Genomic DNA, 26,640 nt, shown 5'->3' on the forward strand with positions numbered 1-26,640 from the left:
TTTCCTAAGGTAGTTCTGGCATAGCTGGGTCTTATATTTGGGTCATTATCTTGCTGTAGAATGGACCCCTGACCAACTAGGCACATACCAGAGGGTACTACATGGCGCTACAGAAAGTTGTGGTAGCTGTTTTGGTTTAGGGTGCCTGTCACTCTGTACAAGTCACCGACCCTGGATCCAGCAAAACAGCCCCAGACCATCACACTTCCTCCATGTTTAACAGTTGATGCCACACACTGTGGAACCATCCTTTCACATACTTGACGGCGTACAAAGATCCTGTGTGATGAAGATTTGAAATTTTGATTCATCAGTTCATAATACCTTCTTCCAGTCTTCAGTATCCCAATGGCAATGTTTCATGGTCCAGGGAAGCCTCTATGTCTTATTCTGACATCTTAGCAATGACTTTATTCCTGCAACTTGTCCTGTCAAACCTACAGCTTGAAGTCTTCTCTTCTTTTTTTTTTTTTTTGCCTGTCCCGTTTGGATCTTTAGCCATCAGAATTGTTGTCTGAAGGCCAAGAAAGATGCCAAATGGATTTACTTTACCAAGTGGATCATCATGGCCTTGCCATATCGGTCCATTTGATTGACCTTTATTATAATTATGTATTTATTTTATTTTCGTTTTTTAAAGACGGGACAGACATGACTGGGGGAGAGGGAGAGAAAGAAAAATAGAGGGGAGAAGAGATGGTGAGAAAGGGAGGAAGAAAAAAAAAGAAAAACAAACAAAACACCTGGATCACCTGTATGGAGATAAAAAAAACAGAAGAGAAACAAACAACAAAGAGCAACGTAATAAAAACAACACCATCACAATAAACTAGCTAACAATAGATAACAGTAGATACTTTTTTAATTTCACCTGTTGAGAATGAAAAAACAAAGCAAGTAGAAGAAAACGAGAGCAACATAATAAACAACATCACGATGATCTATGGGAATATGACAGTAAATACTAAATATTGAATATTATTGTGCAGCACGTAAGATCGACAGCGCACAGTGTGCTTTGAGGTAGGAGCCAAAAACGGTGTAGTTTGTGTGTGTGAGCACCCGTGTGTACACCTGTGAGCATGAACGCGCTTGTTTTTAAAAGGTTCCTTCATGTGTGCACAGCCCCGTCCACCAGGGCATGAAGCAGGTATGGAGGAGATCAAAACTCCAGACATCCAGAGGCCTCCAGAACACAAGAGACCAAGGAAGACCAACAGAGGGGCAGCCGCGCCACTGTCCCAGAAAGAGCTGAGGAGAGTCCCAGATGAGGGGTCACTCAGCTGCCGAGGAGCAGAAGAAGTCGGGGGGGGGGGTTGCAGTGACATGCCCGTGAGCTCCGCCGGCAGCCAGCTGTGCCAGAGTGACCGAGCCCCAGGCCGAGAGGCCGAGGGCACCCCACCCCCGAAGTGGCCCGAGCGAGCCCCAGGCTCCAGACCTCTTCCTGTTTGAGTTTGCCCCAGTTTCTGAGTGCCTTTTGATGGTGAAGGAAACTGTACTCACTGACACCTTAACTTTCTTTCCAATTTCTCTGTAGGAAAGACCTACATTTCTAAGTGTTATGATGGTCTGTCTCTCTTCCCTTGTTATTTGCCCTTTTCTCACCATTTTTCTAGCAACGCACTACTTTCTGCAGTACAAGACAGTTCAACTGATGTTCACGAGGGTACCACAGTGTGTTCCAGCACTGCTGTTATGCAGACAGAGGGGGTTGTAAGTGATCCAGAAAAGTTGGAACACCTGTAGGAATTAGTAGCACGAGCTTTGAGGGCTTGATCAACCTCCATTGCTGCAGAACAACTTTAAATTGTTAACGCATTTTGTGTTCCCTGAAACAGGCCTTTTTGTATAATTCTGAAAATCTTTGACCGGTACTGCTGTCTTTGTTTATTGTGGATGTCTATATATAATCTGTGCTCTCTTTGTAATGTTAAACAGACAGCTTTCCTGAAAATAGCACAAACAAAAGAATCAGCATGAAAACCAACATGCCGTCACTCAGCTTTTAAAACAGTCATTTACTTTGGCAACATGCTGTATTTCAGTTACAAAATTAACTGATGCAGCACCATGAATGGCCTCAGTGTTCCCACTGGAAAAACATTTTCATGTAAGCAGGACCCCTCCCTCTGCAAACATTTACACATTACAGCATTACCCAAGAACTACAGCTCTGCAAATACACATCCTAACAAATAAAGGGCAGACATTAACTTTGATGATTTTTCTTTTCCGCTGCAACTACAGTGGAATCGCTCATCGTTGCTATGATGTATTTATGTTAATTCAGTAATGGTTGTATACATTGATAGAGGCTGAGTCATGGTTTATATATTCTTTTATTATCCCTTTGTCTGCAAATCCCTAAGATTGTTTTCTATGCTGTGGTTCTCGAAGAACAATATCAGAAAGACAATAGAATACAAAATAGAAGCTTTAAAATGAACAGTTGAAATGGTGAAAACATAGATATTTACTTTCTTGTGATATGACAAAAGTGATACCACTGTCATATCTGTACAGTAGATACAAAGTGGTAGATAAGCAGGAGACACGTAACTTCATTTAGCATAAAAGAAAGGCTAGTAAAGAGATGTGAAAACATTTGCTGAAATGTGATATTCCTGACAACTACTTGAACTTTAGCTACACACAGAATTTAGACTAGCAACTGGTAGAAACAGGTAATCTGGTTAGGAAAAATGTAACATACTAAGTAAGGCAAGTAACAAATGTAAACAGGTAGCTGAGCTGCACTAAACTTGAAACACTGGACAACGAATTAGCAAAATTTCCCCACTATTTTCTTCATTTAACGAGTAGCAGGTTGAGACAACTTGACTGTAGGAAATATGGATGATGTAACATCAATTGTGAAATTGCTTTCAATCCGCACTGATGCACTGAAGAACTGCCTTGCATATCTTATTATATATCTTATATATTAGTTTCATTCTATTTATTTTACAGGATTTTCCAGGTATTTTTCTATGCTAGCTAATGAGCTTGTGGGTGTCCTAAATTTAAACACTGGTGTGAGCTTGGTGTCAACATGTAGCTCAGAATCTTACCAATTAACACATAATACTGTTTACTTTCAAGAAATATCTTGATTTTATAGCCCATTATGAGATCTAGCTATTACACAGCTGTGTGTTAGCGTACCAGTTTGCACTTTCACAAATGTCAAACTATTCATTTAATTGACTGTAATTTCTGCAATAATTCTAATCAATACACTAATACAAAAGGAGTAAATTAAATAAAACAGATCTTTAGTAAGTGTTTACTTCATAGCTGTTATAGCATTTTATCTTCCACATCATCAGTGTGTGATCATTACAGGCTATTTTCGTCCAGCAGTTCACTGATGATAAGTATAGCAAAACTCTGATTGTGCAGTGACTTGAGTAGCCAAGTATAGCCAACTCTGCACCATTCCAATTAGATTACCTAAACTTCAGTCTTTTCCATCCTGGGCTGTGTACAGTGAGCTTACACATTACATTTACTGTTATACCCTTAAATGGAAGAAACCTTTAGAGGCTCCTGCAGGAAGAACTGGTCGGCTGCTTCATGGCTGTGCCTTGCAGAACTTAGACAGCAATTAGGGGACCAGTTCAGGACCTTAGACTTCATCTCTATATACATTAGTGTGTAAGTCAGTCACAGAGTGTTATCTCTGTTAACCTCAGCACCTTATTCTTTTACCTGGTATCCATTAGTAGGTTTTCTGAATACTCTGACCTAGCCTAGCATTAGTCCCAATTTATTCAAAAGAGTTGCATATTATTTTTAGTCACAATTGAGTTTCTTGTCAACGTAAACTAAGACTTTATTACGTCCCCCCCCCCCCCCCCCCCACACACACACACACAAAGCATCAATACTATATGACTTGTTAAAGAGAGGGTAGATTTTTGGGTCCAAAGAGTTTGCAAGTCTTGTTTAGGCTGACAATCCACAGTGTGAGTAGTAGTCATTGGCCATGTGTGTCTGTTAGCATACTAACAATCACTATTTTGCTTTTTTCTTTGTATTTGGCACAAAGAACTTTGCAATTTCAGTGGTACAAACAACTAAATCTTTGCTTTTGTGACATGACTAATATTTATTTCTTTTTATTGTTTTGCTTTTTTGTTGACTAAAATAGATCAAACATAAACCTGAGCATAACCTGGATTTAAATCTAAATTTTCCAATTCTAGCTACAATTCTAGTTAACAGCAGCCTAGCACCATCATAGGAGAGGAATGGAGTAGAAAAATGTGATTTAAAGGTCAAGCAACATTGTATGCAGAAAGCAGATTTTTATGATATTACAAACACATGCTGAAGGTCAAACCCACAACTGAATAACAGGATTTTTTTGATTGTCCTCTCAGGTTGCACTGGGATTGCTGGGCTAATGAGCAACATCAGTCACAAGCAGGGCAAAGCCTGGCTCTGGTAATAAGCTAGAAGAATCTATGGCATTTGTATCAAAAATAGCAGTCTATAAGGCGCTAAATAGATAGCAAGAGTAGCTATACTCTAATAGCAATTTTGCTGTTGAAGTCAAGGCATGCTCTGAAGTACTCTAGCACTGCAAAGCATTTTTTCATGCCAGGCATTCTGTATTGCTGCAAAGAGCAAACTGCTGTTTGCCTTGTCTTCTCTCCTCTATGCATCATATTCGGTAAATTCAGTGCAAAATCATTTTTTGTGGTGTTTTTTCCACCGTTATTGTATGTTTCATGTAAACCCAATAGACTTGGATAGTTTGACCAGAAAGATAAAAATTATATTCTAAATATTTCTACAGTATATCAAAAAATAGTCATTAACAGAAATACATTTCTAGATTATCACATTCTACATACTTAGAAAACATAAACAATGCTAACAGTTAAATGATTTCTTTTTCATTTTGGTGATGAGACTAGTGTTTGGTTCATCACGTTTGTATAAAAAAAAATAAAACACTGGGTGGTAGGATGATTTACAAAGTACCTGTCTTAGCACCTTGTTAACATTGAACAGCAGAGATTGGATTAGTTACGTTTCAGACTTTCAGACTTTCAGACTTTGACGAGCCTAGTCCATTTGTAAATGACAGTATGTCTGTAGCCGTAGGTTATCTAATCCCCACAACAATGTGCCCACCTCTCTGAAGGGCATTGATTAAATAATATAAACCTTAAATATGCGTAAACTATCCCTTGTAGAATATAAGGTCCCAGTTTACAAAGCACAACATGAATCGGTCTGGATAAAACATCTTAAGGTTTCCATTAAAAAAAAAAAACTATCACAGTTTGAATGTGCTTTTTTTCTCTGTTTTCTTTCTCTCAATTATTATGCTCATTATTGTATGTGTTGATGCATGTTAGTGTATGTAATTGTTTGCTGGATGTGTGTTGTGGCTCAGTTGTGGCCCTTGAAACAATACACTCCATACAGCTTATGCTTCTTGTCAGGGAAGCCACTGAACCTAACAGCAGCTTCAGTGGGACTGCAGCGCCGGCGCGGGTGGGAGATGGGGTAACGGACACTGCCATCCTCCAACCAGCCTGCATCACAGCGGTCATAGCCCAGCAGCTTCCAGGCAGCATACATCTGGCCAACCTTGGCAATTTGAGCACCATCTTTTTGGCATGCCCTGACTGCCTCATCATAGGTCAGCTTAAAGGGTTGGATCAGGTAGTAGAAACGACCTGAGGTGACAAGAAAACAGAAGGATGAACATAATGGGTTAGAACATACAGAAAATATATCAATGTATCAAATTCCTGCAACCTAACATGATCCTGTCACCACAACAAGACAGGATATACATGCTTTGATGCCTTTACAAATTTGACGAAGTTAAAACATCCATCATTTCATATTATACGCCATCGTTTGTTTTGTGGTGTTGCAAAATACACTGTTTACGGCAATATTGAGATGATGAAGATCAGATGAGAAGCAAAAAAGAGCCGTCAGGTGCTGAAAAATGAACCTTAGACTCAAACGTTAGAACAGCCTTTTTCACACGGCACGCCATGTAATAAATAGAAAGTAAATGGCAGCCGTTACAACAATCTAAAGATATATAGTTTCATGCATTGGTCACAGGTACACTCCAGGTACACAACGCCCAGCTGAAAACACTTTACCCAAGTCGAGTTGCCCAAGATTCACAGAATTTACCAAAAATGCGATATATATCATTATCGGGATGAGAAATGTCTTACATCGGGATAAGAGATTTTGGTCATATTGCACAGCCCTCAAAATCTGTTGAGACCATGTGTAACATTCAGACATTCCGGAATATAATAAAATAACTTGTCATTTTCATCATAAGATAATGATGTGATTTACTATCTTTTTTCAGCTATTTTGTAAAACTGTACATTAAAAGAATTTGGACTAGAATATTTGTATTTTATGATTAAAAATATTATCATAAAGATCTCTCAAATATTGGTGGAAGCATAAAAAATCATTTTGATAATTACCAGTACTTAGTACGCAGCTGTGACATAAAACTTACACTGAGTGGTGGTCTAAAAAATCGGATACCACATCCTAACCCCACAAGCTCTAAGTTACCCTCTGTTCCACACTATTCAGTATTGTGCCCTGGGACACCTGAACAAAGAGGGAGGAGTCCAGTGGTGGAAACCATGGTGTGTCTCCTGAGCCACATCTATTCTAGGTGCTGCTATAGGAAGTAAGATGCAAGCATCCCAGTTGGAGCTCACATGGCTCTTCATACTAACTCATATTAAAGCTGGATTGAATAGTGTGTAAAAAACAAAAACAACAAAAAAAACCAACAACAACAATTTGATAAATATGAGGTCACTAGCTACATTTTAAAGACATGTTAATATCAAGTGTTAATTAACTTCTTTAGACCTGCTATCCATCAGGGCACTAGCATCCCATTTGTGGTTAGGGCTGGATTCTGTTTTAGCCACATAAAAAAGAAGCACACTTTCAGAAACTCTTACATGTTGGTATTATAGTATTAACATTCGTTTCTTTTTCAATTTTAGGTGGCCAAACAGGTAAAAATGTTTTCAATCAACTCATAACCCAGTAACCACAGAGAGCATGTTGCCCTCAGTATTGCAGATGTGTTTGTTGCCAATACCTACAAAAACAAAGTTTTAGTGCTGTTCCTCACCTTTGTAGTGGGAGGTAAAACAGAAAACATCATAGTGGTTCTTGTCCTTGTCTCTCAACCCATAGTTCCGAATGCCTGGCACTGTGTTCTTGCCACCACAGGGTTCTCTGGGGGTGTTGATGGGATACTGGACTGTGCCATCAGACAGCCAGCCAGCATTGCACCAGTCCATCCCTCCACGCCATGTGTCATACAGTTGGTCAAAAGATGCCACGATAGCATCCTGATCGTGGCACGCCCGCTCTGCATCGTAGAAATTAAGGTTGTAGCGTCCCAAGCGGGGGTAGTATGGGAAGACAACACCTGCACAGACAGGGTGAAAACAGAAAATGAGGGCAGAGAAGGAGATGCAATAGAATAGAATAGAATTTATTTTAAACATGTCAATATAACTAAAATAACAAGAAAACACATACACAAAACAAAGGCATCAAAGTTGTCATTAATATCTCTATATCCACTCAATTAATACGCTTGAAAAGGAGTAGAAAAGATAGATTTACACTTATTTGTTGCTACCCGCTTGTTTCAAATACCAAAATTTGCTAAAAATATAAAAATGAGACAAGGATTCAATAGAACACAATGATACAGCAACATTCATGTAACTTATTGTTTTTACATGAATCCTTACTACATAGGGTTTCCTCTAAGGGTATTTGGTCTTATTTGGAACAAGTTCTGAATGTTGTGGCTCAAAGATTTGTTTCCTACTTTATACATTATTTGTGCCGTTATCAGGTCAACCAAGTCTTTAAATTTAAGAATATTTAATTTAATAAAAAGTTGATTTGATGGTTCTTTTTTGCAGAATATATATTGGATGGGTGTGTGTTCTATAGGTGGCTCCCCACAATTCCACACAGTACAGAAGTATAATGGAACAATACAAAGTATATAATATATAATGATGTTTGATTTAGAAGATCCTTAACTTTATAGAGATGACCTGCAGCCAGGATAAACTGGATGTGTTTGGTCAGCTGTGTGTGTGTTTGACTGGCTCCAGCATTTTTGTCTTCAGCTGACATTACCCCCCCCCCCTTTTCCATATTTAAATTCTAGTAATTTTTGAAGTAGTTCCAAATATTATACCTTCAAGGTCCAGCGACACCACTGCTGTTCCATCTTCCAGCCCGTCAATTACTTCACATTTATACCTCCCATAATCCTCCAAAGTGATTTCTGTAATGACTAGAGAAGCATCCATGGCCGAAGAACCTTGTAGGTGGACACGTCCATGGAATCTGCCATAACTCCTTTTGTGATAATCCATGGCAACAAACACATCCACCTAGAGCACGATGAAAAGTGTTCATGTTATACTTTTCCACTGCTTTCAGTTTTTGGAATTTCTTAAGAATAGTCCAGCACATTTTGAACAGAATAAACAAGAAATTCAATTCAATTTTATTTATACAGCGCCAAATCACAACAACAGTCGCCTCGATGCACTTTATATTGTAAGCTAGACCCTTCAATAATACAATAATACAACAGAGAAAACCCCGACCCTGAGCAAGTGCTTTGATGACAGTGGGAGGGAAGATGTCTTAGCAAGTGATGAATAATAAGATAATAAGGCCACCATTGGACATGTGTAACAAAACTAGTTTATAATGCTTCTACATAAATTATATATTGATACTTTGGAATGCTACACACAATGTTTTGAAAAAAAAATTACTAATGACAGTTCATGTCAAATAAATGATAACCTCTTTTAGATAGTCTGAGGTCAGCTTGGTCCATTTGATCCGCATCTTACGGTTTTGTGCCAGTGTTTGGTCCCTTAGAATCGTGCATGGTAAAGTAGCATTTCCCCCTCGTCTTGACACCACTTTGGTTTTTTCTGCTACCACTGACAGTTGGGGGCCATTTTCTGAAAAACAGCAACCAAACAGAGAGCAAAGTGCTTCAATGGGACGGATTTTAAGAAATGAATGCAGACTGATTATTAGCGACTTTATATGTGAGAAGAAGGGTTCTAAATTCGATTCCATATTTACCAACGAGGCAGTCAAGAGAAGCTAATAGACAGACAAAGTATTTTAGAAGTATGATTTTCTTTCTAGTCCCAACCAGAACTCCTGTCGAATGTTTTGGATCAGCTGACAAGATGTTTCTAGTCTTAGCAATTGTGCAGGTGAAAGAAGACAGATCTGTGGGGTATGAACCCTCTAAAATGTTTGTCCTCCAGTTTTAAAGAGGGAAATTCTATTACATTTTAGTCTCTAACTGAGATCAGACTATAACAAATTTGAGAATGCTGCAGCTATGCAGCTGAATATCCAAGCCTGCTGAAAACTTTGAGGTTCTGGCATTCTGCCATCTTCTCTATGTATGGTCACATTAGACTAGAAAAACAAAAGTAAATAAATGAATGAACAAACAATAACAAAAAAACCCCAAAATGAAGCAAAAACGTTAAAAAATGCTAGTCCAGTTAAGACGAAACTGCTCCAAGGTCTCAAACCAAACAGCAAAGAATATTTGTGCCATAGATCCAAACAGTGCCAAAGACTCAGCTGCTGCTAAACTGCTTTAAACTTTACTTTAAACAATAACTAATAGAGATTAATTTATCATGTGTTATTTTACTAAAAATATTATACAGTAGCTAGTGATATTGAAAAAAAAGGAAATTGGAAGTCATGCTGGTAAAGATTTATATCATCGTTCTCACTGAATCACGCAGCCTAAATGAAAAGGGCTTTGGTTTTGTTCGTATCTCACAAACAAGGAAAACCAAACAATAGATAAATAAATACATTTCCGAAGTGACTTGCATAACAAAATAGCTGTTATGTGTTGTTGGGTTTTTTTTTTACCATGTAAAAACTAGAGATATACAGTGTTTTAATTTGCTGATAAAAGCCAAACTGGATAGCTCTGTCTAAGTTAGCTAAAAGTCCCTACATAGCAGTCTTATCACTGAGAACATGCTGATAAACTGAGGGAAGAAAGGACACTGCAGAGTGAGTGTTCTAAACGAAACACAGAAACAGACGCTGGAATGACATTGTCACTCTCACAAAGAAACACAAGTGAACATGTACTCACCTGTGACATAAATGGTTCTCGAATGCTCCAGGTCAGGGTACAGAGCATCTAAGTCGTTTTCTGCTACATTCAGTGATATCAAAGCCCAGATCAGCACAGGAATCATCTTCACTCACCAGCTAGGTTCTGACCACTGCAGAGACACACAGACAGAGGGTGGGGTTATGCTACAGTGAGGATGCTAAGGAAAGTTTTCCATGTATAAGCTATACAGAAAGCCCGTTTATAAGCTTCTTCTGTATGCAACTGTATGACCCTGTGTTTCTATCTGCAGTGCTTTTTCTCCCCCGAGAGCTCCGTAATTACAGTTGGTTAACAGGACGCCTGCCTGCTGGGTACTGAGCACATCTAAAGAGAAACACACACATCTCAAAATCCCATTTCTAAGTTGTTGAACGCAGTTAAACATACAGTCAGACTCAGCACATTAAAATAAAGCTTCTCAATGCACAAACCAGGCATCCCTACAAGCTACAGCCCACAGAAGATGTTCACACAAATACACATTCTGTGTAAGCCATATAGTACATACTGTGCAGGAAGTATTCTGTCATTCAGCACTGTGAGAAAGCAGCATGTCCTGATGACAGCCCACACTTTTAGAAGGAGACTGCCACCGTGCAGCGTCACCCCTGCACCTCAAGCTTCATTCACACTCACACACTGGCGTAGCTGTAGTTGCATCCTTGTGAGGACACCAGCTGACACAACAGAAATTCTTGATTTAACAGCTAACTAGCCCTTTGAGTTTCCCACATTTTGTTCATTGCCCTCAATTTGACTTAAAAAATTACATGTAAATATACATGTAATGTATTTACATGTAAAATATATATATATTGGTGGTTTCTGTGGTATTTGTTTAGGTGATGATGGGTGAAAAATTATTGTTGTACCCTTATATATCTTATACAAAATATAACAGAAGAAAAAAACCCAACAATTTCATTTTAATATTGGCAGGACAGGTTTTGTATAACCTGTAAAAAATATTTCACAGCTTGTGTGGCAATATATGTGCTGGAGGATGGTTAGGAGTGCTGGCCGACTTTGCCAGGTGGAGTTCCTGAAGTCAGCAGAAAAACTGCAGCGTATACACACACACACACACACACACACACACACACACACACACACACACACACACACACACACACTTACTTTATACCCCTCCCAGCCTGTCATTATGGGCGGGACAACTGGGGAGGGTGCAATGATAAGGAAGTGAAGTATGTTGGGAAAGATGTATGTCGTTTAAAAAAAAGGTAAAAATGCTTGAGTCAGAATGTGCACTGCAGGACACAAGAAGAGCAGGTGATGTGTGAAATGATAATAGAGAAGCAGACAGAGAGCGACTAAGACTGGGAGATACGGCGAAAAAAAGAAGCTAAAGCAGGGAGGGAGGGAGGGAGGCGGAAGAAGCTGAGGGGACTGCAGCAGCAAAAATGATGCAGTTTGAATCTTCACTGGCACCATTAGGTGATGAGCTTCAGCACCTCATCATCCACAACTGTCATGTGCTGACTTTATTTGAACAAAATGTTAACATTATTAAATAAATATAAAAGTTAATAAGTAGTGTTTTTTCCATACAGCTGAAGAGTGGAAGTTTAGATCAGTTTGATAACATTTGCATTTATAGTACACCTCGTACGAAGAATTATTTCTTTTACCTACTTGGATACTTACCAAGTTATAAGTTCATTGAGTCTTTTTACTTATCCATTTAATTCATGTTTTTCAGTTGTGTAATCCTGGACATGTTACAGCAAGGGAATGTTTTTAATGTCTCTACATTGAACTGCAGGTCTGTGATGTTTTATCAAATTCTTGATGCCTGATTTACATTCACTTTTAAGACCTTGTAAGAGAAAATCTTATTTAAGTTTCTGAAGATGTTTCAACTCTTATTCAAGAGGCTTCTTCAGTTCTAAACCCAAAAGGTGGAGTGCACCAGGTATTTAAATCCTAGTGGGATTCTGTCTTCTCTGTCCAAAATGTGAACATTGGCATCCTCTAATCTCTGGCTATCTACTGCAAGATCTCTTTGATCTTTCTCCCCTCACCCCAACCAGTTGCTCAGATGGCCGCCCCTCCCCGAGCCTGGTTCTGCTTGAGGTTTCTTCCTATTAAAAGGGAGTTTTTCCTTGCCAATATCACCAAAGTAATGCTCATAGGGGGTCATATGATCATTGGGGTGTTCCGTTTTCTTGTCCATTTTTTATTGTAGTTTGTACCTTACACTTGAGTCAACTGCTATATAAATAAAATTGAACTGAAGAGGCATGTTTGTGTCTGTAGAAACCCTCACTGTATTTAAAATATCTCGTGATGAGGCAGACGTGTAATCGTGTGCAAATCTGATTTGGGGTAAAGTTGGTTCTGCTTTGGGAGGAGCTGTCTTGCTGTAGTCATTTCTGACAGCCTCCTCCTACAAGGTACAGCATCCCCTGGGTAAACATAGTGGTATGTAGGGCTCCACGTTCAGCTGCATGAAGCGTAAACACAAAACCTATTTGTACTCAAAGAGCATGATGGTTATGCTCAATCATACTCTCTCTCTCTCTCTCTCTCTCTCTCTATCGAGACAGAGAGAGATATAGATATATACCTAAATAGAGATATGTATGTATATATGTATATGTAGAGGAAGACAACCATTAATGGTCACAACTTATTTAAAATCACTAAACTGATCCTTGTCTTTGGACTGTTGGGGGAAGCCAGAGAACCCACCCAGAGTAGCTGGACAACCCCCACCTAGTTCATTTAAAGCCAGGACCTTCTTGCTGTGAGGCAACAGTGCTAAACAATGAACCACAGCTGAAATTGGAAAAGATTAATTCTTTTGAGATCTTATCAAAAATGTATGTTTTGCCACAAAAGGATAGCAGCAAGACAGAAAGGGAAGCCTTACGTAATAGTAGTGTGACCTGCTGTAAAGTATGGTTTCGAGAATGAAACAGACAAAGGATGTTGAACATGGAGCTGCCAGGCAAGAGAAAAAGAGAAAGACCAAAAAGAACATCCATGAATATAGTGAAGGAAGACATGCAGAGGGCTGGTGTGAGAGTGGAGGATGCTGGGACAGTGAGATGGAGGCACATGATCTGCATTTGGTGATGAAGACATGCCAAAAGAGATATCGTGTCATTTTTCAAAAAATAATACTTTTATACATTTGTTTTCCTAACGGTATCTTGAGGTAAAGCAAACTGTACCAGAAACAAGTGCATTCATGGGGTTCCTACCATTTTCAGCATTGCCTGTAGTCACTTAATAAATCAGTGTTTATGGTACAAAATTACATAATGCATTAAGTTGGATATGTTCATGCTTGACTTTGTTTTTAAGTGTATTAGCATAAGGTACTCAAAGTACAGGATCTCCAGGATTTTGTCAGACACAGGAACAGAAATACTCTCTCTTAGTTAAGTAAATGGTAAATGGCCTGTATTTGTATAGCACTTTACTTAGTCCCTAAGGACCCCAAAGAAAAAACTTTATACTACATTCAGTCATTCACCCATTCACACACATTCGCACCTTGGTGATGGCAAGCTACATTGTAGCCACAGCTGCCCTGGGGCGCACTGACAGAGGCAGTCATCAAAAAGGTTTGCTTCAAGTGCATATATTCAAAATGTCCACTCCTTGTTTGTTTATGAACATTTTTTAACATTTTTTTAATAGCAGCAACCAACCAAATTTAGTTTAACAGTAATTAAAGAAATCGAATGTCCAGTCACCATCTGCTAAATCTCTCATATTCTAATTAGCAAAAAGAAAGAAAGAAAGCACCTTTTTAAAAAGAAGCTGTTGAGTTGCATAAGGAGGATTGGAGGACTGAGTTTTTACACAGTTTGTCACTTTGTTGGAGCCCAGAAGTAAGATATTTTGCTGTCTTTTGCCTTGAGTTTGACATTGGCTGCACAGTAGAGTAAATATGCTGCTGGTGCTTCAGTTCATTGCTTTAGTCTAAGTATTATGTATGAAGAGGATGCTAGGGACAGGGCAGATTCTTTACCCTGCTGTTGGACATCCATTGATTTTTTCCCCACCTTACTCATGAACCCACAGGTAAGTCTTAGTTGCAAAACTTACTAGTTTAGTATTATGCCATAAAAATAGAATTAAACCCATTTGGGATATATAAGTACATTCCTTCTTTAGCACTGAAAAGACATTGTGTATGACATCATAATGTGCCTTTACCCTCAGTTTTGGTTGAGTTTGATATGCTCAAAATGAGAACAGCAGGTATTGGTGAAAGGGGCATATACATAGCCTGAGGCTGGAAGGGGTGTGAATGATCCTGTTCCTGAAATTCAGATGCTATGTCCACTTGCTTCTTATCTGCATTTAACATATAAGATAATTGACTAATATGCTAATATGTCCTTTGGGCATGATAGCACAGGGGTCACAGCAGTCATAGTTTGGAATCTCTTGAACCTTTAGTGTTCCATGACTAACAGAGGACCAGAGCACTGATGGAAACTGGGAGTTTTCCAGTTGAATCTCCAACTTTAAGAGCTATTCCAGGCTACTTTTTCAAACAGACTGGATTATGAGCTGTGAGTTGAATCAAATGCAGCATTAACCTTGTTTAATTAGTCTTTAATCAACCGCCACTGGAACACTGTGGCACTATTTTAAGTGGACCCATGAATTCATTAAACCTTCAACATTTCTAACAAACTGCTGTGGCAGTGGATGTGGATTGGAGACGGGCATCTGAACCACCTCAAATCGCTCCCTTTAATGTGGAAGAGTAGCAGTACAGTACTCTGAGCCCCTTGTGAACGACTGAACTTCTTGCCCTTTCTCTGAAGGCCAACCACCCTTCAGAGAAATCTAATTTCTGCTGCTTGTATCCATAATCTTATTCTTTCGATCACTACCCCACATAGTAGACAGGTCTGGCCTGGATCTGGTGTTAAGTCGGCACTGCTGGCTGACAGCTGGCATGGTAAGTGGTATGTCATTCAGATATGGGCCAGGCCTGGCGTAGATGGCACTGTTTATATGATGGCATGCCACATCTGGCCCGATTGTGGATTGGTTTATCTGGCCAAGGCTCATAGAAAACAGGTCTGGCCTGTATCCGGCAATAAGCTGGAACTTCTGACTGACTGGTGTCATGTCAGGGTGTATGTCAACCATATGTGGGCCAGGTCTGGCAATGATAGTGCTATTTATTTTCCTATTTTAGTTAGAGGACCCAAGTGCCATGTTGCAATACTATACTGCTATGGTAGCCAACTTTTCAAATGCAGGTTTGACAGGTTTGTGAGTGTACACTTCATCCACAACCTAGTGAGGGTTTACTTATGTCTACTACCGGGCTCCTGTAGCTCAGGAGGTAGAGCGGGTTATCAACTGATCGGAAGGTTAGTGGTTCGATCCCTGGCTCCTCCAGGCTGCATGTCAAGAGTGTGAATGTGTATGAATGTACAGAGTTGGCCATTTATATGGATACACCGTAATAAAATGGGAATGGTTGGTGATATTAAAGTCCTGTTTGTGGCACATTAGTATATGTGCAATTGCACACTGCTTGCATGATCTCTGCGCACAGAAAATCTGCGTTGCGCACACAAAAAAATCCAAGCTGAATTGCAATTAAAACTTTAATAATTCTGTTTTGCGGTGTTAGTCAGTAAGTGACTGGCGGCTCCCGCATGGGATTAGAACGATGCCACCTTATCCCATAATCCAGCCAATATTTACTTTGGGGAGAAACGGTAAAAACTGCGTTTTATAAGGAAAGCCTCGAAAGCGCTCTCCACCTGTGAGCAAAACCAAAACCAAAAACCCCAGCCTTTCCTGTTGGTCGAAAAATGTACCATGTCGACCAATCAAAAAAATGATATGGCAACATGGTATTTAGTTGTTTAGGAAGGGGAAAGTTTTGGAGTGACGATGGTGTTTTGAAATGTGAGAGATTTGCGACGTTTAGCGCAAATCTTGTGTAGTTAGTGTGTAGTGTAGTCAGTAGTTTTCTTGTGTGTGTCAGAACAATGAGGCGACTGCTGAATGTGTAACAGCAGTCTGGCGAGGAAGGAGCGGCTAGCCGGTCCAGCGGGCATGTGGTGTGGAGGTTAGCCGGATAACACGGAGCCAGTCAGTTAAATTAAACAACAGACCTTTATTCCTTGTCAGCAACATAAGACCATACAAGCCAGGTCTCCACGGCTCTACACTGTCCGTACATACATGTGCGGGGATCGGTAGTCGCCGGTGCCAGGCCGTTACAATGGTGAGGTCTATCCTGAGAACAGAACACGAGCAGCATGTAATGGCTGCCACGCTATACTCACACACCCCCTAGGAGACTCCCCCCCTAGTGGTGCTATAACCCAAAAGGTTTGTTACAAATGTTACAGGTGTTACAGCAGTGATACATCTCCTGTTGTCAGGCCTGCAGGTATCAGGCTGTTGTTCCCCTTTATCTCATAGTGGACAGAAATTATGTTTTGGAGTGCATAATTGTGTGGCATCAGATTTGATGCAGAACAGCTGATTGTTCTGTAAATAGTTTGAAATGTTTATTTTAAAAAACGCCTTGGCTGCATTTTTAGATAAACAGCTGCAAAAAACTTGTTTGCAAAACTTTTTTGAAGAAGTAACTACATAATTAATTGCCCAACATTGGTCATTATATACTGTATTTTGCAGGCAGAGAGTTACAGGACTCTCTCCCAGACCACAGACTCATACTCATAATACAAGTCAGAGCTTTATTTAAAAAAAAGAAAAAAGAAAAAGAAAGAAAGTTGTGTTTTCAAAATTGGAGTTCAAATTATTTTTACTTCCAAAAGTGTTAACATACTATGCAGGTCATGAACAAGATTTTTTTTTAATTTTCATTGTAATTGGGCTAAACACTTAATTAAAAGTAGTCTAATGCTTTCATTTGATTATTTTAATAAACCATGTAACTTGGATGGATTTGATGCTGGCGTGACCACAGTGCACACGTCTAATGTTGCTCTCAGTGGTCCAAGTGTCCGCTCAGGGAGTTTGTGTGTTCGCTCAGACACATGAAAAATTAGAGGGAACATTGCCTACGAGACCACCCATCTTCCATGCTACAGTTAGCAAACTGCTTTCTAAGTTTCGTGAAACTGGTTCAGTGTTGGATTTGCCAAAATGTGGACGCAAGAAAACTGTCACTAATGAAGAAACATCAGTGGCTGTCCTAGCTTCATTCAGCAAGAACCCACAGTGTAGCACTCGCCGCATGTCACTGGAGAGTGGCATTAGTCAAACATCCCTTCGGCGGATATTAGCTACTCACAAATGGCACCCTTACAAACTCCAGCTACTGCAGCATCTCAGCGAGGATGACCCAGATAGGCGGACAGAATTTGCAGAATGGGCAAAACAAAAATTGGAACAGGACCCTCAGTTCACGCAGAAGATTTTGTTCAGTGATGAGGCAAACTTTTATGTGAATGGTGAAGTTAACAAACAAAAACACTGCTATTGGTCTGACACTAACCCACATTTGATGGATCCCTCCAAGACTGTTGGAACAACAAAAGTGATGGTTTGGTGTGGTATATGGGGACAACGATAGTGGGTCCATTCTTCATCAATGGAAACCTCAAGGCCACTTGATATTTGAAATTGCTACATGATGATGTGTTTCCCTCTTTATGCACTGAAGCTGGCATGTTCCCTGAGTTTCTCCAGCAAGATGGTGCACCACCACATTATGGGTGCCAGGTCCGAGCATTCCTAGATGAACAGTTTCCTGGAAAGTGGATTGGTCGTCGTGGGCCAGTTGAATGGCCCCCAAAGTCTCCCGATCTGACCCCCTTAGACTTTTATCTTTGGGGTCATCTGAAGGCAATTGTCTATGGTGTGAAGATACGAGATGTGCAGCACATGAAACTACGGATACTGGATGCCTGTGCTGGCATTTCTCCTGCGGTGTTGCTATCAGTGTGTGAAGAGTGGGAGAAGAGGGTTGCATTGACAAGCCAACACAATGGGCAGCACATTGAACACATTTTATAAGTGGTCAGAAACTTGTAAATAACTCATGAAAGAATAAAGTTACATTGAAACCAAGCACACCATTGTTTTTCTTGTGACATTACCAATAAGTTTGATGTGTCACATGGCCCTCTTCCTATTGAAAAAACAAAAGTTGTATCCAAGATGGCCGACTTCTAAATGGCCACCATGGTCACCACCCATCTTGAGGAGTTTGCCCCCTCACATATACTAATGTGCCACAAACAGGACTTTAATATCACCAACCATTCCCATGTTATTACGGTGTATCCATATAAATGGCCCACCCTGTAGTTAGGAAGCACTCAGTTTAGAGAAATTGGGTGAATATTGTATAGAGCACTATGAATAATCCAGGAGAGTAGAAAAGCGCTATGTAAGAAACAGTCCATTCACTGTCTGAACAAAGTTTCATCATGTTTCTTTTGTGCTATCATGTTCTGGCACATGTTGTTATTACATGGCTTGATTAAGGTACACATTAGGCTGACATCTGGGGCCAGAGCTGAAACTGTTCTGGGCCAGCACAGGGCCAGCAGTGTGTCTGCAACTGGCCTGTGGGTGCACACAACTTACACATGGCCCACATACCACAAAGAATGATGAGCCTTTGGTGGCCCAGATCTGGTTTCCCAGAGGTAATCCAAACATGGGCCAGCACAGGACCACCAGTGTGTCTGCAACTGGCCTTGTGGTGGCCCATGTGTGGATCTGGACCATACCAGTTTTGCTATGTGGGACCCAGAGCTTATGACCATAGGTAAGGGTAGGGACATCTTTGCTTTTGCACTTAGCTTTCTCTTCACTACGACAGATTTGTACAGTGTCTGCAAGACTGCAGCCCCAATCCATCTGTCAATCTCTCGATCCTCTATCCACTCACTAATGAACAAGACCCTGAGATACCTAAACTCCTCTACTTGGGGCAGCAACACATCCGTGACACAGAGTGGGCACTGCACCTTTTTCCCACGGAGGACCACGGCCACAGATCTGTGCTGATTCTCATTCCCGCCACTTCACAGTCAGCTGTGAGCCACTCCAGTGCAAGCTATAGAACACCTCCTGATGGCTAACTAAGCCCAATAGGACGGACTCCTCCTTCAGCTTGATGGCTCTCTTCTCGGATTACCACCACAAAAAGCACCAACCACCTTGCAGTAAAACTGCAGTAAAAAACAGATGCCACAGATGTTCAAAAGCAGCCACAAAGCATTAAAGTAAATGCAGTTTAGAATACATCTATGTCATGGGCTTGTGAATTAATGTGTTGGGTTGACTTTGCTGCCTTACAATTTGTGTGGATTGAAAACAGGCCCCCACATTCTTCTTAACTCTTATGTAGAAGTTGCTAAGCTCACTTTTCCATTTCAAAGCAACAACAGGAAATTTTACTGAGAGCGTTTTATATAAGGTTTTAAAAGCCGTGGGGTTACTTTTTTATTAAGCTGAGAGGCAGCAGCATGCAGAGAAAGCATCGGGATACGAAAACTAGGCTAACACTAGCTAGCTAGCAAGTTCATGAACCTGGTGCTAAACTGCAAGAAAGCACAACATAACAGTAAACCACTTACTCACCAAATCAGTGTACCACACATTAGAATCACAGCGGTGCCAATAATAACCACTTAAGTGGAAGCATTCTCCAGCTGCACGCTGGTTTGCTCAACATATTCTAGAAGACCCGTGCTGGCTACAATATTCTCATCAGGTTGAAAAGAAGGGTAAACAGCCTATAACCTTCTTAAATGTCTCCTTTGCACACGTCATTACTACATGTGATGCAATTTTATCTTATGTATTCAGAACTGTTTTTTTTTTAATTAATATCCATATACTCTGTTTTTTTTTTTTTTAAATTTAGTGTTCTTTCCAAATTCCAGGTTTGGAATATGGAAATTATTTACATTTATGACTAAGCCACAAAACAGAGTAACTTGAACCTCAACAAACCTCCTTTAGAGAGAAAACTAAATTTAGTGTAAAAACCTTAAAAGAGAGACCTGATGAGCCACTTAGAGGGAAAGAAAAGTCTGTGTTATTTTCTTTTTTATTTGTAAGACATCATTTGCTCAGTTATGGGTTATCTCCTTTAAGGTACACATTTGTGTGGGAGCCAAGCATCTCTGGACTGTTGCCTTCTTTTTAAACAAAAGCACCAAAACCTCAGGACAATGATACATGCAAAGGAATGCATGGGTAATGACATTAATGAGACAATGAGATGTGAAGACCACCACAAAGAGACAAAACAATCATTTATGTCATTGTAAAGTGACAGTACTTGTTCTTGTAAGAAATGCATAAGTGATCATGAGATTTGGAAAGTTTCTTTGAACACTCAACTGTATAACTAGAAAATAGTTCACAGGTTAATGCAGACATCTCTCTATCTTCTTTCAGTTATACAATTCAGGGTCACAGGGAGTTTAGAGGCTATCACAGAACAAGGGACAGACTCCACCTGGGAGAGGTCACTAATTTGTCTTAGGGCTAACACATACAGACAAACAACTATCACCAATGCATGTTTATGGACTGTGGGAAGAAGCCAGGGAGTTCATACAGAGAAGAACATGCAAACACCACACAGAAAGGCTGGATATAAGCCCAGGGCCTTCTTGCTGTGACGCAACAGCAACCACACCACCACACTTCCCCAGTGTAAGCTTACAAATAAAGTAACCATTATGAATTAAAGAGGCGGAGTTTTGTTCTGCTTGAATGGACATCTCACTTCTGACTGAGTGAGAAGGTGATGTAAGAGCTCCTGAGACTTTGTAGCCTGAGCGATAAACACAATACTTTCATTACATACAAGTTGTTAACCTGGCTTATGCTGAAAACCAGTACAAAGGAGATGCTTTCCTCCATGTGTTTATAGACCACTCTGCATTTAATTGTTAATCATTTTAAACTGTAACTCTTTTCCACAGCGTGTCTTTTATCCTGTCTTCCTCCTCTCAATCCATACTGGTCGTGAACAAGAAAAAAAGAAAGAAATCAGCAAGGGAGCATATACTTTTCACAGCACTGTACATGTCCTTCTGAGCGGTAGATTAAGCAGGACAATTGAAGCATTCAGTTTTAGTCAGTATCTTAACCAGCTAAAGAGCAAGCTTCAGCTACAGCTATAAAAAGACAAAAATCTAATGATAAAAGCAGCTTCTTTATCTCCCAAGTTGTAAAAGAGTCTGGGGAAAACTGGTTTCAGACAGGTATCAATTTGTAGGTTGAATGTGAATTCAATAAATGAGATTGCATTCAACAAACGTAACAATGCAACAGGCCAGATCAGGCTGTTGTGGTTGGGTGAATAACTTCATGGTACAGATAGTGACAGACTCCTTTAATGTGCTGCTATCTCTGCTGCAAGCCTGCAAATGTTCAGAGCTCTGGACAACATTTAGGGTTACCTGGCTTACACTAAAACTTCTGGCGAACAGAGAGGCATTCAGTCTCTGCAGCACCAGTGCAGAAGCATAAATGCTAAACATATTTATTTTTCTTATGAAGGAGTCCACAAAGATCACATTAAAACTCTGTAAAGGTTACATAGGAGAATCATTCTTAAAATAAACTGAATGGAAACTTGGAGGTTTAGTGTAAACCTTAGCCTAGGGTATGCTTATGCATTTCTTTTCCTCGTGTAGTCTTTCCACAGGGAAATGATGCAGAAAACATTCTATATTCAGCATCTCTAAAGTGGAGTAGGAACACCCTGTTGGAGAACGTCTTTTAAAAGCTGTGAGGCAACCTGCTTTGGAAAAGCAAACCCTGCCAAGCATACAGACATTAGCAGTCTCTAGAATCTACTATGTGTTTGCATGTGGGTGGGGTGCAATTCGATGGGTGTGGTATTTACTGTATATGCAGCCTTAGGTATTCACAAATAGTCTGTCTCCTTATTGCACAGCTGATATATTTTCCTCCTATGGTTGACGTGGTGAGTTCAAACTAGTCTACTGAATTCTTTATTATACATCACCAGCACACCACGTCATACCTGCCACAAAGAGCCCTCAGTACAGAGCACAAGATTTTCCTTTTAATATTCCATATAAATACTATGAGAAAACAGTAATACTGTTGGTGACACTGATTGTATTGCAGGAACAAGAATAGCTAGAAATGTATGATCCTACAATCCTGCCCATCTCTGTTTTTGTTTCTGCTTTTGTTTTCTGTGGGAAATCAAGCTTTGGTTAGGGTTAGATACACTCCTCATAAGCATCTAAATGGGTACAGGGTACTCACTGCTAGCCAAACACAGGAGGCACTATCAGAGCTAAAAGTAACTAAGTGTTCAAGTTCTTTTTTAATCCTTGCCTTGTTAACTGTCCATCCATTTTGGGCAGGGATAGCTCAGTAGGTAAAGTGGTCGCCCCATGATCGGAAGGTCGGCGGTTCGAATCCACTTAACGGCTACCCTGAGGTACCCCTGAGCAAGGTACCGTCCCTACACACTGCTCCCCGGGCGCCTGCTTAGTGGGCTGCCCACTGCTTCACTGAGTGAATGAGTCAAATGCAGAGAAAAACAAGTAATTTCCCCATGGGGATCAATAAAGTATCTATTATTATTATTATTATTATTTTATTCCACTTATCTAATTCAGGGTCACGGGGTTGCTCTCCGATGTGTTCAGTAAGGTGTGAATTTTAGATAGAAAGCACTTAGACTTAGAAAAAAAAGTGCTGTGAATGGGTAAATAAGGTAAAAAGAAAAGTACTATATAAGAATCAGTCCATTGGAATGACCGGCTGCATCTTCTCCTTAACTTGCTGTCTGTCTGAGTGTTGTCTAGAAAAAACTATGTAGGCTTTATAGATAATTGAGAAACTTTCTGGTGGAAACCTGGTCTTGTTAGAAGAGACAGCATCCATCCCACTTTGGATGGAGCAGCTCTCATTTCTAGAAACTTTGCCAAATTTATTAACCCCCCCAAAAACGTTATTATCCAGAGTTGGGACCAGGAAGCAGAATTGCAGTCTTACAAGCCTCTCTGCAGCTTCTCTCCTCCTGTTATCCCCCAAACCCGATCCCCTTAGAGACTGTGTCAGCTTCCAAACAGACAAAAAACAAACTAAAAACCAGCAAAAAATAGCTTCAGTATGAGAAAAAGTTACCAAGAAAGATATTTCACAAATAGTCTTGTAGTGAGAAAAATCTCAACCTTGTGATTTCGTCCATCCACTCAACACCACAATAGACTCACCTACAGCATTTAACTGGGAGCATGGTTAAATAATAAATAAGGTAAGGTAATGTTACTGAAGAGAGAAAACGTTCAGAAAATTTGGCTCATGTGTCTTGCTTGACATTTGCTATATAAAGGTGAATACACATAAATAGACACACACAAGACATACTGATGCAGATTTTTCCCTTTCAAGCTAGCAGCCAGTAGATGTTGCTGTTTCCTGCTCACTACTAATTCATATAAAGTGTGTGTGTGTGTGTGTGTGTGTGTGTGTGTGTGTGTGTGTGTGTGTGTGTGTGTGTGTGTGTGTGAAATAACACCCCCCTTTTGATTAAGGGTTGACATGGTCCACTGCAGGCCCCAGTCTGAATGTATGTTTGTGTGTGTGTGTGTGTGCTCTGGGTGGGTGCAGGGGTAATGGGTGGGGGTCCGGGTGGAGCCGCAGAGTCTAAGCCAGCAAACAGAGAGGGGTTGTTGAGCTGAGAGCTGCTCACAGTCCTGATGTTTTCAGCTCTAAATCACTTGGCCTGTTGCTGCACAACATGGTCGACCACAACTATTCTCAGAAGTCTCACAAATATGATCGGCTGCACGATTCCATGATGAGCAGATGAATGAAGATGGGGAAAGAAAACAAAACCTTGGTTTATAGCGCAATGGAGTTTATAGAAGCAATTTCTGCATTCCACTTGCAATAGTCCAATAAGTAAACTGTGAAAACTGTCAATATCAACTATTCTTAAAAAATAAATTCATCCTTGTTATGTAAGACACTGCTCTTTGCTCTTTACAGGTTGCTGCAGTGGGACATTCTTCTTTATTCACAGATATTCATCTCTTCCGTGGCTTGGTTAGATGTTCCTCCAGAACATTTTGCTTAGTGTTTCCATGGCCGGGCCCCTGACCAATGAAGCAACCTGGCTTTGAATAGCACAGATTTCCAATTCCCTGTTCGCAGTGTATAACAAAACCTGTATGTACATCAGTTGTAATATGTCTTGGTCTGCTCATGCTACAAGAAAAACTACCCGACTGCCTTTACAGATATTAGGAAAAAAATTCAGGTTGTATTACTTTACTTCAGAAAACAGTAGACTTATCACTGATAAGTTGATAAGTATCACTGAGCTGCAAGTCCCTCAACAGATGTTCCTGAACTGTGTGAAAGTACTACCCCCAAGCAGGAGCATTTTGTGGGTAAAAACTCCTAAAACCTAAGCGAGACCCTGCCTCATCTTTACTTCATCAAAAGATTACACCCTCTAGCATGCATATTGAAAACTCAACTAAAGCTCAAGTACCTTTAAGCCTATGTCTAAATATAGCACTCAACAAAGGGTGTTTGGAGTCTACTGCAGTGGAAATCCTTAAAAGTCCAGCTCCACAAGGAGACAAATATTTCCGTTACCTTTTACAAAATCCCCCAAAATGTTCCAGACCTGTGCACAGGACACAACCTCAGGCAAGTATTTATGTTGAGGAGGAAAAACAAGCAGGACTTTTTAAAAGGAAAAGTAAATAGTTTTTGATCTGTGGCAGTCAGAATGCTTTTTGTTTCTTTACATTTTAATATTTGTTATAAGATAGTAGAGTTGATGATGATAATAATAATAATAATAATAATAATAATAATAATAATAATAACAATAAAAATAATAACAGTAATAACTACAACAACAACAACAACAACAATAATAATAATAATGATAATAATAATAATAATAATAATAACAAAACAACAACAACAACAACAATAATAATAATAATAATAATAATAATAATAAGAAGAAGAAGTAGATTTACAAGGCGCTTAGTGAGTGAACGTTCGTTTCTGCTGTTAAAAGGACAAGTCGGTTTTCTTTATGAAAACAGTTATATAGCAAAAACAAAAACAAAAAACAAACAAAAATAGTGTTACTGCTTATTCCTATTAGGTTTGGTTTGTGATACGCACTTTAACGTCTTCATTACTGTTACACGTCTTTCCTTTTCCCTAAAACACCTTGAGATTATTACAAGGTGTTATATTTATCATTCCAATAAACATCGCATTAATTCTCATATTCTTTGTAATGCGTCAAAGTGACAAGAGTTTCACAGGACTTTTTTTTTTTGTAAACACAAAACGAAATAAAAAACCCCAGCTCTTTACCTCGCCCTGTGCGCTGTTTGGAAGCCTCAATCCTGCGGCAGCCAAGAAGGTGATTGAAGCGTAAACCGTTTACGCACCAAGTTAAGAGCAGCAGGCGGTGCGGGTGTTTCTCTATCTGCTCCAATAACAGGTTCCACTATCAGCACTAATAGCAGTGCGGCAGCGCGGTCCTCCAGTTTACACGCACGTGGGTAAGAACAGTCCGACTTGCGAGCGGCACCGCGCGCATGCAGGTGAAGTGCGTGAAGTGCAAATCCACACTGTGAAGTGGATGTTTAGCCTTTTTGGACAACTATTTCCAAATGCCTCACACCCATTTCAGGAAAAGTGTCAAACAAAGGAGGTACCCGGCCCTGTTGCTCAATCTGTGCTTACAGACTAGATTTGCACAAGCCCATCACCCCGCCTTCTCATTGCTTCTCAGCGCCTCTCAGCTTTAATCACACGTCGTGTTTAAAGTTAGTAAACATTCAAACGTGCCTTTGTCAGCAGTAGTGATGTACTGTTTATGTGTTCTTCTCTTTTTACCTGAAGAGAAACGAAAAATCAGACATCAAATCACAAACATGCTCATGAAAAGAATGAAGTGTCTCGTGAGAGAGAGTCAGTCTTTCTTACACTCAGTAAAATGTAGTTCAGTATTTGAGTTCCACCATGATGAGCTCTTTTCACTGCTATGACAGAACAAATCAACTGTCATGGGCCCTATTTCAGGAAGCCGGTTTAGAAAACTCAGAGTGAAAAACGATACTCAGGGTTGAGTAACCCCGAACTGTCCAACTCGGAATATTCGGTTTCAGAAAGGCTGATAACAAGTAGTTCAGTCAACGCGGAGTTGCTTTAACCCCAAGTTAAGCGCGCGCACGAGGATACATAAAGCCCTGATTAGTGGAGCACAGATTAAGCGAATTACCATGGAGAAGGAGGGAAAGAAGGCGCGGTCAATGTATTTTACAGCGCTTGAGGCCGAAATTCTGATGGCAGCATATGCTGATAACATGCAAATTTTGCAGAAAAAAAGTAACACAGCCTCAGCT

At 40.0% G+C, this 26,640-nt stretch overlaps 1 protein-coding gene across 2 annotated transcripts; it reads right to left on the reverse strand.

Moving 5' to 3' along the window:
- Window positions 1–2,320: 2,320 nt before the first annotated feature.
- Window positions 2,321–25,955, reverse strand: hapln1b (hyaluronan and proteoglycan link protein 1b). 2 transcript variants are annotated; one of them, XM_085464655.1, is made up of 6 exons: window positions 25,604–25,955; window positions 10,223–10,355; window positions 8,878–9,041; window positions 8,255–8,453; window positions 7,160–7,462; window positions 2,321–5,696 (listed from the first exon to the last, which is right to left on the reverse strand). In XM_085464655.1, exons 2-6 carry the CDS (start codon window positions 10,326–10,328, stop codon window positions 5,407–5,409), a joined length of 1,062 nt encoding a protein of 353 aa, XP_085320781.1. In that variant the 5' UTR covers window positions 10,329–10,355; window positions 25,604–25,955; the 3' UTR covers window positions 2,321–5,406. The 2 variants fall into 2 exon arrangements, with proteins under 2 accessions (XP_085320781.1, XP_085320782.1); XM_085464656.1 differs by lacking the exon at window positions 25,604–25,955 and adding an exon at window positions 10,755–10,818.
- Between the last annotated feature and the right edge of the window lie 685 nt (window positions 25,956–26,640).

This window comes from Copadichromis virginalis, linkage group LG7 (genome assembly GCF_057382275.1).
Source record: "Copadichromis virginalis isolate Kocher_CV1m ecotype Utaka linkage group LG7, C_Virginalis_male_GT1.1, whole genome shotgun sequence".
NCBI classification, from domain to species: domain Eukaryota; kingdom Metazoa; phylum Chordata; class Actinopteri; order Cichliformes; family Cichlidae; genus Copadichromis; species Copadichromis virginalis.